This window comes from Triticum aestivum, chromosome 4B, assembly GCF_018294505.1.
Source record: "Triticum aestivum cultivar Chinese Spring chromosome 4B, IWGSC CS RefSeq v2.1, whole genome shotgun sequence".
Lineage (NCBI taxonomy): Eukaryota > Viridiplantae > Streptophyta > Magnoliopsida > Poales > Poaceae > Triticum > Triticum aestivum.
The window spans coordinates 530,238,168-530,256,735 of NC_057804.1; the positions used below are offsets into that span (position 1 = coordinate 530,238,168).

Consider the following 18,568-nt stretch of genomic DNA (forward strand, 5'->3'; position numbering starts at 1 on the left):
AGTGTTAATCACATGGCGATGTGAACTAGATTATTGACTCTAGTGCAAGTGGGAGACTGTTGGAAATATGCCCTAGAGGCAATAATAAAAGTATTATTATTATATTTCCTTGTTCATGATAATTGTCTTTTATTCATGCTATAACTGTATTATACGGAAATCGTAATACACGTGTGAATACATAGACCACAATATGTCCCTAGTGAGCCTCTAGTTGACTAGCTCGTTGTGATCAACAGATAGTCATGGTTTCCTGGCTATGGACATTGGATGTCGTTGATAACGGGATCACATCATTAGGAGAATGATGTGATGGACAAGACCCAATCCTAAGACTAGCACAAAAGATCGTGTAGTTCATTTGCTAGAGCTTTGCCAATGTCAAGTATCTTTTCCTTAGACCATGAGATTGTGCAACTCCCGGATACCGTAGGAGTGCTTTGGGTGTACCAAACGTCACAACGTAACTGGGTGGCTATAAAGGTGCATTACAGGTATCTCCGAAAGTGTCTGTTGGGTTGGCACGAATCGAGACTGGGATTTGTCACTCCGTGTAAGCGGAGAGGTATCTCTGGGCCCACTCGGTAGGACATCATCATTTGCGCAATGTGACCAAGGAATTGATCACGGGATGATGTGTTACGGAACGAGTAAAGAGACTTGCTGGTAACGAGATTGAACAAGGTATAAGGATACCGACGATCGAATCTCGGGCAAGTGCAATACCGCTAGACAAAGGGAATTGTATACGGGATCGATTGAGTCCTTGACATCGTGGTTCATCCGATGAGATCATCGTGGAACATGTGGGAGCCAACATGGGTATCCAGATCCCGCTGTTGGTTATTGACCGGAGAACGTCTCGGTCATGTCTGCATGTCTCCCGAACCCGTAGGGTCTACACACTTAAGGTTCGATGACGCTAGGGTTATAAAGGAAGCTTGTATGTGGTTACCGAATGTTGTTCGGAGTCCCGGATGAGATCCCGGACGTCACGAGGAGTTTCGGAATGGTCCGGAGGTAAAGATTTATATATAGGAAGTCCTGTTTCGGCCATCGGGACAAGTTTCGGGGTCATCGGTATTGTACCGGGACCACCGGAAGGGTCCCGGGGGCCCACCGGGTGGGGCCACCTGCCCCGGGGGGCCACATGGGCTGTAGGGGGTGCGCCTTGGCCCACATGGGCCAAGGGCACCAGCCCCAAGAGGCCCATGCGCCTAGGGAACCCTAGAGGGAAGAGTCCTCGAGGGGGAAGGCACCTCCGAGGTGCCTTGGGGAGGATGGACTCCTTCCCCGCCCCTCTTGGCCGCCGCACCAGATGCCATCTGGAGGCTGGCCGCCACCCCTTGGGGTGGGAAACCCTAAAGGGGGCGCAGCCCTCCCCTTCCCCTATATATATGAGGCCTAGGGGCTGCCCATAACACATGATTTGATCTCTCGTTGGTGCAGCCCTGCCCCTCTCCCTCCTCCTCTTCTCCCATGGTGCTTGGCGAAGCCCTGCGGGATTGCCACGCTCCTCCATCACCACCACGCCGTTGTGCTACTGTTGGATGGAGTCTTCCTCAACCTCTCCCTCTCTCCTTGCTGGATCAAGGCGTGGGAGACATCGTCGAGCTGTACGTGTGTTGAACGCGGAGGTGCTGTCCGTTCGGCACTAGGATCATCGGTGATCTGAATCACGACGAGTACGACTCCATCAACCCCGTTCACTTGAACGCTTCCGCTTAGCGATCTACAAGGGTATGTAGATGCACTCCCCTTTCTACTCGTTGCTGGTCTCTCCATAGATAGATCTTGGTGTTACGTAGGAAATTTTTTGAATTTCTGCTACGTTCCCCAACAAAACTGATATTCAAATTTGTTTTGTTCTTTAGACCAGACATTAGCCCTTTCTCTCTATTTAACATATTTCAAGTTCTCATGTTACATTATACTCCCTCCGTCCCATAATGTAAGACGTTTTTTGACACTAATGTAGTGTAAAAAAAGTCTTACATTATGGGACGGAGGGAGTAGTAAATATTCGATTCACTTCTATTTTGTAGACAGGTCATTAGCCTTTTCTCTCTATTTAACACATTTCAAGTTCTCATGTTACATCAAAAGTACGCTGGTTAGGATGTTTGCAACATGCCGTGTGTTGTAATCTTTGTCCACTGTACATGCACATATTAAATACTTTCATTAGTACTTTTACATATTTCAAGTTCTCATTGTTCAGTTTGTTGGTTTAATAGAGAATGTTCCTGATCCTTATTTTCATAGGTACATTTAGAAGTCACAATAGGGAAGGTTCGTAGCCTTGGCTCCAAAGCTTCAAGCTCTTATAGAAATTAGAACTGAGGGCCTTTTAAAATGAGTCCTGCATAATAGTGTTTTTCAGTAGGATGCAGAATTTTTGTTTGTCTGATCGGCTATCCTTGGTGCTGATTTACGTACTGATTTCATCATCATATGACTACAATAAAGAAGCTGTGTGTATAAATATTTCTAACTGCTGATACTTTGCATCAGTGATTTCAATTCTGTTGGTCCTCCTTAACATTGCTTGGGAATGTGAGGCTTAAAAGTTTCAACCCTGTGCAATGTGCTTCTCGGGTGTGGGTTTGTGTCTGACTAATTAACGGTTCTGTTAATACTGATATGTCCTTGTACATTATATGGGTATTGCATCGCTTGTACTTATAGTAAGTGGAAATTTTTCTCATATGTTTCAATATGTCCCCGAATAATATTAATGCACACTCTTTCAATACATGGCTTACCCTTGGCCTTTGCGCCATTGGCGCAACTGGTCATCTAGTGTTAAGAATAGACGTCCATGGTCCTTTTCTCAATCATTAGGGCCTCTTTGATTCATAGGATTCTAAAAATACGGGAATAGAAAAAACATAGGATTAGGATGTCATACTCGTCTCAATCCTACATGAGTTTGGGTTGTTTGATCGCATCATGTAAAAAACATAGAATTCTTTCAAAAAGGTTTGAATGGATTATAGAAATCCTACGGAAAGTAGTATAAAAAAATCCTTAAAATATTTCGTGTAGGATTCAATCATATGAATCTGACAAACCAACGTAGAAATCTTTTCTAAGGATTCTAATCATCTAACTTTCCTATGAAAAACTTTTGAATGAAAGGATCTAGTTACAGTATCTTATATGTCTGCAATGGTGTGTGTTTGTGCGCCTCACAATTGGCATTTCTCGTGGAATAAGTCTTAGTGACAGGAAATTCGCAGAATCGTAGAACAATTTCACTGCATCAGTATTTATTTTAACAAGACTCCACATCAGTATTGCACGGAATACTACACAAACGCAGTCGCTGTCACTGATCATTTCCCACCCAGTTCCACACCAATAAAACCATGCCCCCTCTTCCCTTGCCGGCTCCTCCTCACCTCCTCCAACCCCAACCCCCACCCTCGCGTCACACATTTCGCACTATAAACTTCCGATCCCAGCCTCATTTACGCCACAACACATTGCACCGGCCGTGCGCGTTGCTCGTCACCCATGGCCAAGCGCCTCTTCCATTCTTGCCGCTCCCCGTCCGCCGCCGCCGTGGTCACCCCCGCCACCAACCTCCTTGCCAAGCACCACTCACCGGCCTTCACGCCCCCCGCCGGCGGATGCTGTCCGCGCGGCCTCCCTCACCGGCGGCCGCTGCCACCGGAGACCTGCAGCGCGAGGGGCTGCGCTGCCGACTACACTGCCGACGACCTCCCTCCGGCCCGTGGAACGCCCGCCTACCGCTGGCTGAAGAGCTCCCACTGGCACGTCATCGAGGCCGCCACCGACGGCGACGACACGCCTCGCCTCAAGATCGACGCGCGGCGCCGGCTGCGGCGCTCCCGGCGCCGCCGCCGGCTCCACCGCAAGGCGGCCATAGAGAGCCTGTCGTCCGGCGACAGCGGGTGGTTCAGCAGCAGCGAGGAGCCGAGCGCGTACAGCAGCCGCAGCGTCGAGGCGGAGGCGACGCTGGTCACGTCCACCGCGACGGAGACCTCTTCGGGCGTGAGCGGGAGCTCCGGCGCCGTGGCGGCGGCCGCTGAGGCGGTGGTGGCCGGGAGCTTCGCGGTGGTGAAGCGCTCGGACGACCCCCGGGCCGACTTCCGGCGGTCCATGGCGGAGATGGTGGTGGGCCGCGGCATCTACGACGCCGACGGGCTGGAGCGCCTGCTGCGGTGCTTCCTGGCGCTGAACGACCAGCGCCACCGCCGCGACATCGTCGACGCTTTCGGCGACGTGTGGGAGGCCGTGTTCTCCAGCCCACTGCCGCACGGCGCCGTCACCTCCGCGCCTGCCGCGAGCTGCCGCGCGGCCGCTGCAGGGGCGCCTCGTTAGTAGAAGTGCAGAGCACGCATGGCCACCCTGTAAAATGTGATTATGTGTGGTCGTACACGTGGTAGACTAGACGTACGTATGTAACTTATACTACTCTATGTTCTTTCTTGTTTGGGTTTGCGGCAGCGGCCTCCTTCCGGTTGCTTGCATGCCACTTCATCTTTGCAGTGTGGAAATCGGCGCGACTACTCGGATGTGATAGGACGTGAACAGGGAGCGTCTCTCATGCCTATTTCTCGATCTCAGCTCTCAGGTCTCGGCCTAGCCATCTCTTCTCAGAATTCTGTAAATAGTTGCTCTGGTGAATCGTATTTTACTACATCCTGCAATTGGGTTTTCCAGTTTCATTTTGGAAAATGCTCACTATCTACCTACGCTTCTTGCTCTTCTATTTTTGTTTAATTTTTTTATCACAGAACTCATTTTGTCTTTACCAAAAAAATAGAACTCATTTTGTGTGGTATGAAAAGGTGTAGCGCAGTAGTACCACACGACTCGAGGAAATAGACCTAGTACCTGTTGGATTGTTTGTCTCTTCATTTATTGGCAATCTTGCAGCCATGATCGGGGACAGCGATAAGCCATTTGACCCAAGTGATGTGATGTTGCACCCCTAGATTAGACGTGGACAAACCCAATCCCCAAAGTGGTTTCGGCACAATAGGGCCTATTTTGGTTCAAACGAATTCTATAGAATTTTCAGAGGATTAGTATTTTTTTTCTACATTGGTTATTTGATTTATAACATTGAATTCCACAAGAATTTTTTTACGAAACCTCTGTACCGCCTTTCATAGGAAATCTAACCTCCATTCCAATCTTTTTTATAATTCTTTTATTTTTCCATGACATCAAATACTTCTTGCTAATCCTATAATATTCAAACGGGCATTGCCACTTCAATCCTGTACTTTTTCCATCCATGCGTTTTCAAAATCCCGCGAATCAAAGAGGCACTATATATTTGGCATACGAAGTACTACTAGCTATTCTTGGCGCTTTGCTAAACTGATGATAGATTATGTATGCTTGACGAGTAAGTCTGTACCACACTGCATGGACATTATCCAGATCTGGAGATCATTCAATCTCCCGAAAAAGTCTGTAGTAGAAAGAAAGCAAACAGTTGATGTGATATGATTTGATGCGACCTACATTTACAGAGGACTGGCCTGCACTGCACCCTGGTGCATGGAGTTTGAAGATCTCAAAGCGCCTTTATTCACGCTTCCCTTGACCTTAGAGCTATGTGTTTCCCTTCGCGCTTGAGTAGCCTGATCTTTGCATGTCTGTATAAGAATTAAAAAAGTCACCCCCAGCGTCTTTTGCTGATTTTTCCTTCGGGCAGCTCCTTTGATCCACAGGATGGGATCCGCGGGAGTAGACACGAAGGATCTCAGGACCTCTTTGGTCCCCTGGACTTCTAAAATAGGAATAGTAAAGACAATGAGGAGTAGTGATGAAAACGGAGCGGAAACGGACGAAACTGGGTGCAATCACATTTGTTTTCACATTTTTTTTTCAGAAGCGGAAACGAATACAGAAATCCTAAAAATGAATACGAAAACAGATACTACCAGAAACGGACACGGAGCGAATACAAAGCGGACACAAAGACAGACAAACAAATGTAATGGGTTGTTAATATGGCTACAAAATAATATCATTATGTTAGCAACTTAGTGTAGTATTGTAGTAGTACTAAATAATTATGTATAGAGTCAAGCTGAGTACATGTGTGGTAGTAGAAGTTGTGGCTCAGATTCATTCTGCTAATTGCGTCATTGCGTGTTGTTTGGTGGTTGGGCCACAAAGGAGACATAGGTCTATAGTAAAACGGAAATTCCATATTCACGGAAACGGAAAGTTTCATTTCCATGTTCGTTCCACCGGAAAACACCGTTCCATTTTTGTTTCCCTTTCCACATAAAAAATTTCATTTCCACTTCCGTTTTACAAATTTTCGTTTTCGTTTTCATATTTCCTCTCCATTTCCATTTTTCCTCCAGAAAAACGGAAAGTTTCCACTCCATTTTCATCCCTAATGAGGAGGCCCTCTTTGATCCAAAAGGATTTCTAAAAAAAATTAGGAGGATACTATTCCTTAGGATTTTTTCCTACATAGCTTGTTTGATTTATAGGATTACAATCCATAGGATTCACTTGTAATAGTTTTCATAGAAAAATCTCCATCCACTCCAATCTCATGTCACACAATCAAACGTTCATACTAATCATGTAGGATTGAAGATGGCATGCCATTCCATTCCTCTACTTTTTCTGTTCATGTGTTCTACAAATCCTGTAAACCAAAGAGGCCCTCTAAACTGAAGTGACATGCCATACTACTTGATTAATATGAGGTGCCATCTGGATTCAACGGAGTTCTTACCCTGGATACATCCGTTTGAACGACAAATAACATAGATTCCACAGAGTAATTTTTTTTGAGGATTCTAATCATTAGGATTTTCTTTTTGTTTAATTCATAGGAATGTATTTCATAGAAAATTTCCTTAGGATTTCCATCCATTTCTACCTCATGTGAAGAATCCTACACTTCTTAGCACAATCAAACCCTCATAGTACAAATAAATTTTTCTATGAAAATAGTACAAATAAATCCTAAGGAAATTTTTCTACGAAATGGAGTCCTACGAATCAAACAACCCACATAGAAACAAAATACTAAGGATTAGAATCCTCCGAAATTTCTTAACAAATCCTTTGAATACAAAAATTTCCTATAAGTATTTTAGAATAGAGGAATTATAAATTTTAATTTTTTTCGAAACGGAGGCAAAGATTGCCTCATCTATTAATTAAGCAGAAGAGAATTGCCCAGTTAATTACAGGAAACTGGGCAAAAACCAAAACAACAAGGGCCAAGCCCACTCCCATAGACTGAAACACACAGGGCAAAGCCCATCCTAATCGACGACAAGTCAACTTGCAGCCAGACAAGGCAGCTCTGACTCTGACGGAGAACTCAGAAGGACAAAACCAGACACGGCTGGCGTCACGGAAGATCGCCGAACGGGCCACCTACAGCCAGTCATCGTACACCACACGGCCCCGCCGCCGCAGCTTCGACTCCACAGCAACAAGCAACCCGAGGCAAAATCGTGGACACGCCGGAGAAGAGCCGACTACCGCAACCATTGTCACGTCGCCGACATCGCTCCCACCATCATCGTTGCCACAAGAGTCTGGTCGCCACAGTGATTCTCTCAGGGCCGCCGCCCCGACATCCACCGCCCCGTCGCGCCCAGCGCAATCAACCAACACCGCCTTCCGGGGCCGCCGCCCCGACATACCACCGCTCCCCTCGAGCAGCAAGGCCGCACAACCCAGCTGCACGCAGCCCATGCTGCTCAGGGCAACCGCTCGCAGACCACGAACGTCGCACCACATCCGGGGTTGCCGCCCCGACGTAAAGTCAGACCGCCTCCTCTGAGGCGCATCGACCGAGCCGACATCCCTACCGCCCAAGCGGAACAAGAATTCCACCCAACCAATGTCAAGCCAGAGCCCCACCTCATAGAGCTGCCACTCGCATTGTTCCCGAGATCGCCATCTCGACGCACAATCAGAAACCACCTAGGGCCGCCGCCTCGACGTCCATTGTCCCCGTCGACGAAGAGATCCGTGCAAATTACAAAATCTAACTCTCCAAGGCAATGCCTCCAAGAAGGATACGACTTAGCCGTCGTCAATGCCCGCTTCGACCACCGAAGCTAGGGATTTCTCCTGGAGAGTCGTGAAATGGAGCTCCACGACAACGCCTTCAAGAAGGGGAGCGACACCATGGCGCCACCGTTGCCGGCACCGACCCAAAGTCGGGGCTAGACTTTCGCCCGGAGCTCCATCACACCTCTGAATCCGAGCAGATCCGAAGTACTGCACACCACACCATCCACATGGTCGACGTCCACCGGCTCCACCTCGTGATGCAGCAACCGCCGCACCTCTCAAGCGCGCGGACCCGCCAGATCCGCGACCTCCCTGTCACCTCGGTGTGACCCACACACGGCAGATCCGCGCCGGCTAGGCCACCCCGCGCCGCCGCCGTGCCTCTGCACGCCCCCCTTGCGCTACTGTCGTGCCTCAGCACGGCCCCTTGCGCGCTGAGCACCCGCCAGGGACCAGATCTGTCGCGACCGCTGCACGGTGCCGCCCCTCCACGCCGCCTTGGAATCCTTGCTGGCTGCACGCCTCGTCGAAGATCCTTGCAGCACCTCATGCCCGAGCTGCTCCATCCACGCCCGAGCTCCATGCCCACCACGCTCGAGACCCCCGCTTGCCCCTTGCACGCACGCATCGTCACCACGGCCTCCCTGAACGCCCGCGCGCCCCACAGCGGCCTCCCTGCGCGCTCCGCCCGCACACCACCAGATCCTGGCACGAGGGCCCCGGATCCGCCACTCCCGCCGGAGGGGAAGAGCTCTAGCCCGCCGGCGCAGAGCACGCGACGACCACGCGTCGGCGCCGCACGAGCCAACCACGGGTCGTCTGCACCCTAGAGAAGAAGCCCCGCCTCTGCCTCTGCCACACGGGCTTTGCCCGGCGACACGTCCCGGCGGCGGCGAGGAGGGAGGCGACGGAGGGGCCGGCTGCCGGAGGGAGCCTGAGTCGCCGCCCGTGTCACTCGTGCGGAGCGACGCGGGGGCTAGGTTGAGAGATTGGATCGCGGGACCATAATTGTGTATGAAGTATAAATTTTGGAACCTACACCAATTAACATAGATGGTATTTAATATAGCAGAATAAAACCACGTAAATTCTATAAAGAAATTTAAGTGGATGGAAACTTAGCTCCAAAACATAGTACAGAGAATTTCTTAGGATCTCCCCCAAGGATGATGATTTTGCAAATCAAACAACCATTATTCCATTCCCTCCCCGCTCAGCAATGCCTCATTCCAAGCAAACACACGAGGGAAAAGCACGTTCAACTACACCATGTCCTCGCAGGTGGCTAGCGATGCCGAAAGGCCAAATCAATGCACGACACTTGCTCCACTTGGAGATGACCCTGTTGTACGAGATGACGCTGAAGGATGGCAACCGAGCCATTCAAGGGTAGAGGATCTCGTCCAATGTAGGCAGCTCAAGCATGATCAAATTGGGAGGAGGGACGTTGGCTCGTAGTTGAGAGACATCAACGACTAGATGGATTTTAGCGTGCTTGGCAACTAACTTGTATGCCACCTTGCCCACCCGTTATAGAATCTAAAAGAGAGAAAAAATAATGAAATTCCAATTTGTGGTTTGCATGCGATGTGATATGAGGCTACGAGTAGGGATGCCACTGACTGCAAAAACCTTCTGGCTCTGTCCTCATTCCTACAAACCCACATACTCATAGTTCACAACTTCGTCACTCTCGTCCTCAATGATCATGTTGTGCATGATCACACATGATGTCATGATCTTCAGAGTGTATTTCGTTTCTAGAATCTAGTTGATCCATGCGCAATGGCAAAAAGGGATTGCAACACCTTAAATGCCAACTCACATCCTCCTAACAATGGCTTGAGAATTTGCATTGTGACTTCTCGAGGTATTTGATATAGGTTTAAATGCGACCCATGTCGAATATATCCCATATGCTAGATAGTTTACCATTGTGTGCTTGTGATGATTAGCTTCAAACTCCACCAATAGCGCCTCTTCATGGGCTAACCTAGAGAAGAGAGCATTCACAACACATATATATGTCACTTAAAGAACCATACATCCCAAAGTAGGCATGCCAAATCCATAGTTCCTTGTGAGAAACGACTTCAAGGATTCTTGAATCGTGGACATGGACACTGAATTGCCCACACCATGTCGTAAGGCAATTCTCCAGCCTCCATAGCATACAACGTATCGATCCAAGCATCCCTGGGAACGCTCTAGCTTTATTCATTGCCAGAAGCCTTCGAGTGACTTGTGCACCCGGGGCCCACACGTACCCTTGTCCAAATATCACAATCACTGCTTGCACAAAGCGCTTCACGCTTTGGATGGTTGTATTCTCCCCATTTTGCAGGAACCGATCAACGTAATCTGCAAGTACACAATATGTGATGTGCAGAATGTTGACATGATCTTCTAATAAGGATTGTGATTATGAGTTCCATTAGAATTTTTTTGTTGCTTGAACTATCAAACTTGGCTCTCGGCAACATACATAACGCGTCTAAGCAAATTAGGTTAAATTTGGATCTGACACCCAGCGTGTTCAAGTGGATTAACAAGGTTTGGATCAAATAATGTGCGACAAGTGCACAACGACCTTCTTGCCTTTTCAACGAATTTCCGAGGATCAAGCACCAACCCCCCCCCCCCCCCCCCCCCCCCCCAAATCCTTTTTCTTTTCTCCATCTCAGTCATCATGAAAATTGCCATCTCCTCGTCATCGCCCCATTCCTCCTCCTCTAGCGAGGAGTCTTGGGAAAACTATTGGAATCATAAATTCATATGCACAGTTATATTCAAATCCATCTCATAATAGAAATTCATGAGAAAAACAATAAAATAAAACTTGTTGGAACTCGTGGAGCATCTCCCGTGTGTGCGACTCAACTGTTGTTGACGACCATGGAGCTTGCTGCGGGGAAGGTAGATGGATGGTGCAAGAGGGCGGCGCACCGGTTTTGGCGGTATCAGTGACGCATGAATTTTCGCGCCTGGTTGGTTGGCCTCTCCCACCTTTTTCCCAACTAGTAAGCTTGCACGTGCAATGCACGTCTTAAACGTTGATCAAAGTTGATTTCACACAAATACAAAATAAATGTTCCAAAAAAAAGTATTAAGTTAAATGGGGACACACTGTTTTTCAAGTTGACATAGTTGTGGTCATGTTGTTGCATACAGACAGTAATATATGTTGTTTCATCCATTAGGCGTTCTGATTGGTTGTTAAAAAAGATTAAATTTTGTTATAACTGAAAAAGGCAACCTCACATAGAATATATCAATGGCACCATGATCTCAACACCAACAAAATTTTCTTAAGGCATAGAACGTTTGTTACAACTGCTATCTGATAAAAAAAAGTATCATTAAAATTTATTCGAATCAACTATATCTTTTTATTAAGAAAATTAATGATAATGGAAATATCATAAATCCACGATATCTATTAGATTGCCTAGTTCATCATTTGTGAGTGTATACACGCACACAAAGATATGCTTGAGTGATGATCCAAGAGCAAGAGCGGTGAGGATAATAGTGCCACCTGTTAGCAGAGCCATTGCCTTAAATTTCGCTCTGACTGGATCATTACAAACTATGTTCTGCTTAACTTCGCATGCTCGCGGGCAGGTGTAGAACTTTGAAACGAATTCTGTATTACTTCATAAATGAATATCACATCTCGAAAAACAATCCAATACACACACAAAAGCAGTAGGTGCTCAAAATGAAGAAATGCCATCTAATTTCTTTGAGAGAGAAAATAAATGCCATCTACTTGTCATGCGGAATAAATTCCATCTTGAAGTACCAATTCTTATTTTGATTGGAGCCCTACTTCTGAAAGCGTTCGAAGAACTTAGATGCCATCTTTTTCAACATCCTAAGATCACATCTCCATAGCGTCTCGCATATCAGATTTTGCAATCAAATCATACTCCCTCCAACTCAAAATAACTGTCTCGAGCTTAGTAGTATAATTTGGTACTAAAGCTAGTACAAAGTTGAGACACTTATTTTGGGACGGAGGTAGTATTTATCAAAGAAATGTTAATTGTGTTAAAGCAAGCTCTGCAAATGGTAAGTCAATTGTTTGTTCATTTGTACACTGTACAATATATGAAGCATGTTTGAAATTCCAAATAGCACGACCAACCTTCTTAGAATAACTTAGTCCCTTTAAGCAATACATGTAGTGGTAAACATATCGGGCAATATTCAACATGCAAAAGAAATAAAAAGGGAAGTCATTTTTTCTTCTTGAAAATATTCATCATCTTCCTAAAAAATGCCATCCTCTATCTTGTTAATTCAATGAAACTACAAAGAAACATTGTTGGATGAGGAAATAAAGAATAGCTAAATGATGCAATAATGGGTGCAATACTGTTTGCTTATATGAATTTTTAGTAGTGGCGCAACGAATATGATACTGCAGCGGCCGGTGAGGGATACCTATAAAAAAATCAATCATTTTGGTTCATACCTTTAAGCTGTACCCTTGTTAGAATCACATACTGCACCTCCACAGACACCATGTCCTCCTGGGAGCATCCATGGAGTATGGGAATTGTGACTATCATGAATTTGTAGTTGTGGCACAACAAATAGGATATTGCAGTGGCCTGTGAGGGATACCTATAAAAAATCAATCATTTTGGTTTACAGCAGAAAAAAATCTAAAGGAGAACATGCTCACCTTATCCAATGGATGCAGAATGATGAACTGTGTAAGATTATAAGTAATGTAAATGGCACTAAAAAGGAACATTAGTTTAACAAGCCATAACCTAGGTACTCATGTGGCCATTTTAGTTGCAAACATTTACCAAAAATATGAATAAGAATGTCAGGTTATTAATAATTCTAAAATATGAAAGATTATAGTAGCTTTTGTAGCCAAAATTCAGTACAGACTGCACACATCACAACCATCACAACTGAACAAACACAAACGACACACAACAGTACTCAAAACCTGGACAAGTGAACATGCTCAGATTTCTCGTCCGTATCACACACTATAACCTAGAGACTGAACATCGTTACAGGGCGGTGGTCAATGCCGAAGAATGTATCGTCAATGGATGTTCTCATCATTCAGATTTTCGACTAATTGTTTATCTGATTTGTAATTACTACCTTTGCATACAAGCCAATTTTTTTTTACCTGAGCCGATGCCTATTGCACGTTGAAACGAAGACAACAAAACCGTACAAAATGCTCTGGACTGCACTCAAAATCTAAAACAAGAGCCAATGTAAGTTGCATAATATACTAATTAAAAAAATTAGTAGGCATGCAAACAAATTTAAGTTACCTGGTACAGATCTTTCCAGAGTGATCCCCAAATGGTAGTTTCAGATGTAAGCGCAAGTGCTCTGGATGCAGAACCACCTTGATACAACGAACTCCCTATTGACCAGGTCTTCCTTAAAACATCAACAATATCATCAAAGAAGTCTCTGCTACAAAACTTGCTAGTGCAACTGACAAGTTGGAAAGGTGCAGCTAGTATCTCTCGGACAAACCAAATTACAGGGTAGGAGATTGAATTGGCTGCAGGAAATAAAATGTAAATAAAATATTAGTAAGTCATCAGAATAAAAAAACAAAAGGAAAAAGAAACAGATCATTTGGGAGATTACAGTAACCATACCGATATTAAACATCGTACTGAAGATAAACCAAAATGGCCACATGATCATCTGCACTGTACTGATAACCATTGCATGATGTCTCCATCGCTACCATTGCAGCTGAACTGATATATTCAACTGTTTCAGCACACACATTCCATAGTGGCAGGGTATTTCTTCACTTCGGCAACAATTCATTTCTAATAATTACCTCCTCAATCCTCATGCCATATTTAAGTAGCGACACAACCAGTTTATAATAAGAAAATCTCCGATTGGAACCAATATTTCACAAAAGCTTAGTATCTTCCCTTACGGTATATTCTTCCACTGAAAAAAGCTATGTAAATTAGCACCAAGAGTACTTGATGAATCAAACAAAAAATCGTGCATCCCATTGAACAACACTATGTTATTCTCCTCCATGGCGAGGCGGGCTTCACGACATTTTGCTGTAGTGCCAGTTGCGCAACCCCATCAGATTTGCTTCTGACAGACACACTACCCAGTCTACATACACACAAACTAAAATTTTCATTTCTCATAAGAGATTCCTAATCCTTAGTATGAAATAGGTAAATTTACAAAAAAATATGGAAGATGATCAGAACTACAACACATGATTGGAGATAATTTCCATGCATATAGCCAACAATTCCATGGAGGCCTTACAACTTACAAGAGAAAGATGCACTGAGTGACATGTTGAGGACTTGAGGTGCGTCGGCAGATCGTGCAGCTTCCTTGGCCTGGTCCATCGTGGCGACTCCACGCAGGCTTCCATTCTGTAGAAGAGCCAGATACCGGGGCAAAACATCATGTTAACTAAAGGTCTGAAATCTGCCATTTATGCAAACTAAAGTTTTTGCATATTATCCAGATGTAGCAAGTTCAGTGTTGTCAGTTTAGAAATGCACGTGCAACAAAATTTAGAACTATGTGTGAAGCAAAGGTCCGAAATCTATCATTCTGCAAACTGAACTTTACCATAAGAAAGAGAAACTCGAGGGAACTCAGATACTCAATGGGAAGGCCTTGGCATCCATCAGAGAGCTGCAGATCATCTCCACATGGAAGAGAGGAAGGAGTTCGGAAATTTTGTTAAGATACTCAATGGGAAGAAAGAAGTTCCTGGCCTTAAGAGTGCAGGTCCGCGCAGCAACTGCCGCCATTACAAGGGTCGCGTGCCTTAAGAGTGCAGGTCCGCGCATACAGCAACTGCCGCCATTACAAGGGCCACAACGTGACCTGCAGTAATGAAGGGATAATGTATCCGATGCTATTCGGCCTCGCCGAGGTCGTTCTCTTGCAATTGTCGAGCCTGGAGAAGGTCACCTTATCTCCATCATCGCCTCCGTCATTTCCTTCACCTACTCCTTCGTCGCGCTCTTCCCGAGTGATGCGGCCTACCCGTAAGGACAGGCCGGCGGGGCGGGGCGGGCGGCTCCGTCTCTAGCGGCGACCTGCGGCGGCTACAAGGGCGGGCGGCTCCCTGCGGCGAAGGGCGCAGGGCGCAGCGGGCGGCTCGAGCGGCGGCTCCGGATAATGGCTGCGTCGGAGGAGGTGGAGGGGGCGAGAGGTGGGGAAGTGCGGGAGAGGTCGTGCGGGCGGTTTGTCCTTTTTTCTAAACGGCGGGGGCTGGGTTAGCGATCGATCGATTGTTGATGGCTTGTTGCGTGGTTGTCAGCGTTAAACATAAAATGATTAAGGGCCATTAGATTTTGATGATGGATGGATGTGATTGTTTGGATCTGCCCCTCTCTTCTTTTTATAGTGGTAGTAGATAGATGTATTTGCAAGCCATCGAGTGGTTACCTAATGAGACATATTGGAGAGAGAAATTGAGGTAAGTGATTGAAAAACAAGGAGTATTTAACCAAAAACTACCATATTTGACGGAAACGTGACAGAAAACTACCATTCTATGTTTTTGTGCGAAAAACTACCAATTTTTGCCTAATCCGTTGCAAAAAACTACCAAGTCACAAAAGCGGCCACTTTTCGCCCGCGCTAAGCAGGAAACTGACCGGTTGGTCCCACTTTTCAGGTGCCACGCTGGCCAACCGACGGCCGCCGCGCGTTAACGGCCATTAACGGCGCGTCCGCGGTCGGAAACGGCGCTGTCCAATAAGTGGAGCGAGCTCAGCCACTCGCTCATCCTCTCCCTCCTCGATCGCTCACTCACTCCTCCTCATCCTCCCCCTCTCACTGCTACTCTGAGCATACCACCGTCGCCGCCACCGCCATTGCTGCCGGTAGAACTTGAGGATGCCATCCTGGTATGATGAGGAGAGCTCGGACGAGGATATCTGCATGGTTTCAATGGATCCTCAGCTCTTTGTAAGTGCATAATGGTGGAACAGAGTTAGGGTTAGGGTTAGTTCATCCAAATTTGTGATTCCAAGTTGGTTTTGGTTTGATTCCAAGTTGCTTTTGCAGGAAACCCCTGACAGTGTGGTGGATCCATCTTTCTGTGGTTCTCACACTGAATCTTTGCCCACATGCATGATGCATCATCAGATGCCGAAGAAGATGGTAGCTTTTGAAGGTGCTTTGACAGGGAGGAGATTCCTGGGTTGTCTTGTGAACCAGGTACTAAATCTTGAACACTTATTTGCTTTGTTGTTGGTGGAGATGTGTGGTGTGTGATGTGTTTTGCTGTTAGCTGTTAACTAAAATTCTGTTAACTGTTAACTGAATATATCAGTTAACTGAAAAGAATAGAGTTAGCTGAATTTATCTCTGCTGCTAAATAAGGTGTGTTGTGTGCTTAATTTGAAAGAATTATGTTAGCTCAATTCAGAGAGCATTTAAGTAAGCATAGGATTCCGGTTAAATGACTTGAGTTATATGTGATGTGTGTTGTGTGCTCTATAGGATGAAGGTGTCAACTGTGGGGTGGTGGAGTGGGTGGATGGTCCTTGGCCAGAGATTCTACAAAGGTGCCTAGCAAGGATTTGGGACATGTACCATGAGCAAAACTTGGGTAGGGTGAAGGACAAACAAGCTCATGAGAAAGAGGTGGGCAAGTTAAAGAAGGAAATTGAGTTCCTGTCAAACAACTACAGCCAGTTGGTGGAAGATGTGTCCAAGCTTTTTGACTATCAAGATGGCAAGATGTCTCATGACATGGACTATACCAGTCAGGCAATCAATGAACTAAATGAGAAGAAGAAGCAACTTGAGGATCAGGCAAAGATTGAGTTAAGTATGGAAAAGCTGAAGCTTGCCAAGGAGCAAAGGTGCATTCTTCAATGCCAAGCAGATATCATTCAAAACATGAGGAAGGCCATGAAGGAAGTGGAGGGGGATAGGGACCTACTTAAGCAAGAGAAGAAAAAGCTGGAGTATCTGATTGCTGATCTGCTCAATGCTGGGCATGCTAGCAAAGATAAGCTGGAGAGGATCAAGGCAATAATGAATGAGTGAATTGGTTGTTGTGTTGGTTAAGTAATTAGTAGGCCTATATATAGCTGGCCCTGGAATGTGATGCATGTTAGGTGTATATTTTGGGTAAGTTTCATGTGCTTTCAGAACCTGAACCAAGATGGTATGAGGGAGGAACTATTATGCTTTAAGAAGCAGGTGGTTTATCTATGATGTAATGACTTTTATGTTAAGACCTACTATGCTAAGTGAGTACTCATGCTAAGTTAAATAGGTAAGAAAGTTTTATCTATGATGAGGCTGTTTTACTGTGCATATATTATGTGTGGATAACTGACAGTAGTGACATAGTTGGAAATGATAAGCTACATTTTCAGTGTTGCCAATATCCAACTTAGATAGTCTAACAAATAACTTAACATAGATAGCAAGTAGCAAGTAGTCTGACATAGATAGATAGTACTCGCATTCATAGTCTGACATAGATAGCAAGTAGTACTAAACATAGTGCTTGCATAGATAGATAGTACTAGTTTCAAACTGAACATAGTGCCTGGCATAGATAGCAAGTAGTACTAAACATAGTGCCTACATACATAGATAGTGCTAACAAAACTGAACCGAGGAACTTACTGAACTTACTTAAGTTCAGGACTGACGAAACTGAATTTTTTTGCACTGAACTAACTGAAGGCAACATTTAGTCCTCCTTCTTCAGCATCTTCAGGCGATGGGAGCGGCGCACCACAGTCACGGCCGTCCTCTTCTTCTTGCCCGGCGCCGGCTCCACCACATCTTCCTCGCCGCCATCTTCTTCTTGCTTCACGATGACGCAGTCTGGGAGATCGGCGACCTCCGGCAGCGCATCCACATCAATTGGGAGGTGCATGTCCCCCTCCACGGCGTCGAGGATGGGAGCCAACAACTGCACTTCAAGCTCGTCGTCGAAGAGGACGACGACCTCATACCTCATCGTCAGAGTCGTCAGAGGACTCGTCCTCATCATCGTCAGAGGACTCGTTGTTAGTAGACTCGCCATCAGGGTAGTCTAATGGCCCAAGGATCCATGGATTGCGCCTCTCCTAGTAGGCATTGTTGATTGGGGCTGGGAGAGTGAGGACGGCGTCGGTGACGTGATTCGCAACGGCCGGTGGCGTGGTGGATGAGCGGTACATCCACCATCAGGCGTGCTGCCTGGGGTCGGGGAGGGGGGGGGGCGCTGCACCTCGCGCATCGCCCACAGCAGAATGGTCACCGTCGGGATGGTGCAGCCGGCAGGGAAGGCACGCTGCTTTTCAGCAGCTGTCATCACCTTCACCAGGCCGCGGGCGTGGTTCCTCATCATCGCCAGACTGGGGAACCAGCATGTGATCTCCCTGTACTGTGCGCGAATCTCCTGGTTGTTGCCGGTGAGAGCTTCGATGGCCAGCTACCAGTCCATGGCGACAGCGGTGGGGGTGGTCGTCGGCGGCGATTTCTACAAAACAGAGGGGGAAGTGGAGTG

General features: G+C 46.3%; 2 protein-coding genes across 2 annotated transcripts; both read left to right on the top strand.

Annotated features, from left to right (window-relative positions):
* The first annotated feature begins 3,290 nt into the window (after positions 1 to 3,290).
* On the top strand, positions 3,291 to 4,679 carry LOC123095121 (transcription repressor OFP7-like). Its single transcript, XM_044516940.1, has one exon. It carries the CDS (start codon positions 3,520 to 3,522, stop codon positions 4,348 to 4,350), a length of 831 nt encoding a protein of 276 aa, XP_044372875.1. The 5' UTR covers positions 3,291 to 3,519; the 3' UTR covers positions 4,351 to 4,679.
* Positions 4,680 to 15,853: 11,174 nt separating this feature from the next.
* Positions 15,854 to 17,106, top strand: LOC123090194 (uncharacterized). The gene is made up of 3 exons (XM_044511605.1): positions 15,854 to 16,017; positions 16,117 to 16,269; positions 16,555 to 17,106. The coding sequence occupies exons 1-3, from the start codon at positions 15,946 to 15,948 to the stop codon at positions 17,104 to 17,106; spliced, it is 777 nt and encodes a 258-aa protein (XP_044367540.1). The 5' UTR covers positions 15,854 to 15,945.
* The last annotated feature ends 1,462 nt before the right edge of the window (positions 17,107 to 18,568 follow it).

What these genes read in the sequence shown, in the direction of transcription:
- LOC123095121 (XM_044516940.1), top strand. Translation starts at nt 3,520, where the DNA reads ATGGCCAAGCGCCTCTTCCATTCTTGCCGCTCCCCGTCCGCCGCCGCC.
- LOC123090194 (XM_044511605.1), top strand. Translation starts at nt 15,946, where the DNA reads ATGCCATCCTGGTATGATGAGGAGAGCTCGGACGAGGATATCTGCATG. An exon ending in CAATGGATCCTCAGCTCTTT is followed by an intron (nt 16,018 to 16,116) that starts GTAAGTGCATAA and finishes TTGCTTTTGCAG; the next exon opens with GAAACCCCTGACAGTGTGGT. An exon ending in TGGGTTGTCTTGTGAACCAG is followed by an intron (nt 16,270 to 16,554) that starts GTACTAAATCTT and finishes TGTGCTCTATAG; the next exon opens with GATGAAGGTGTCAACTGTGG.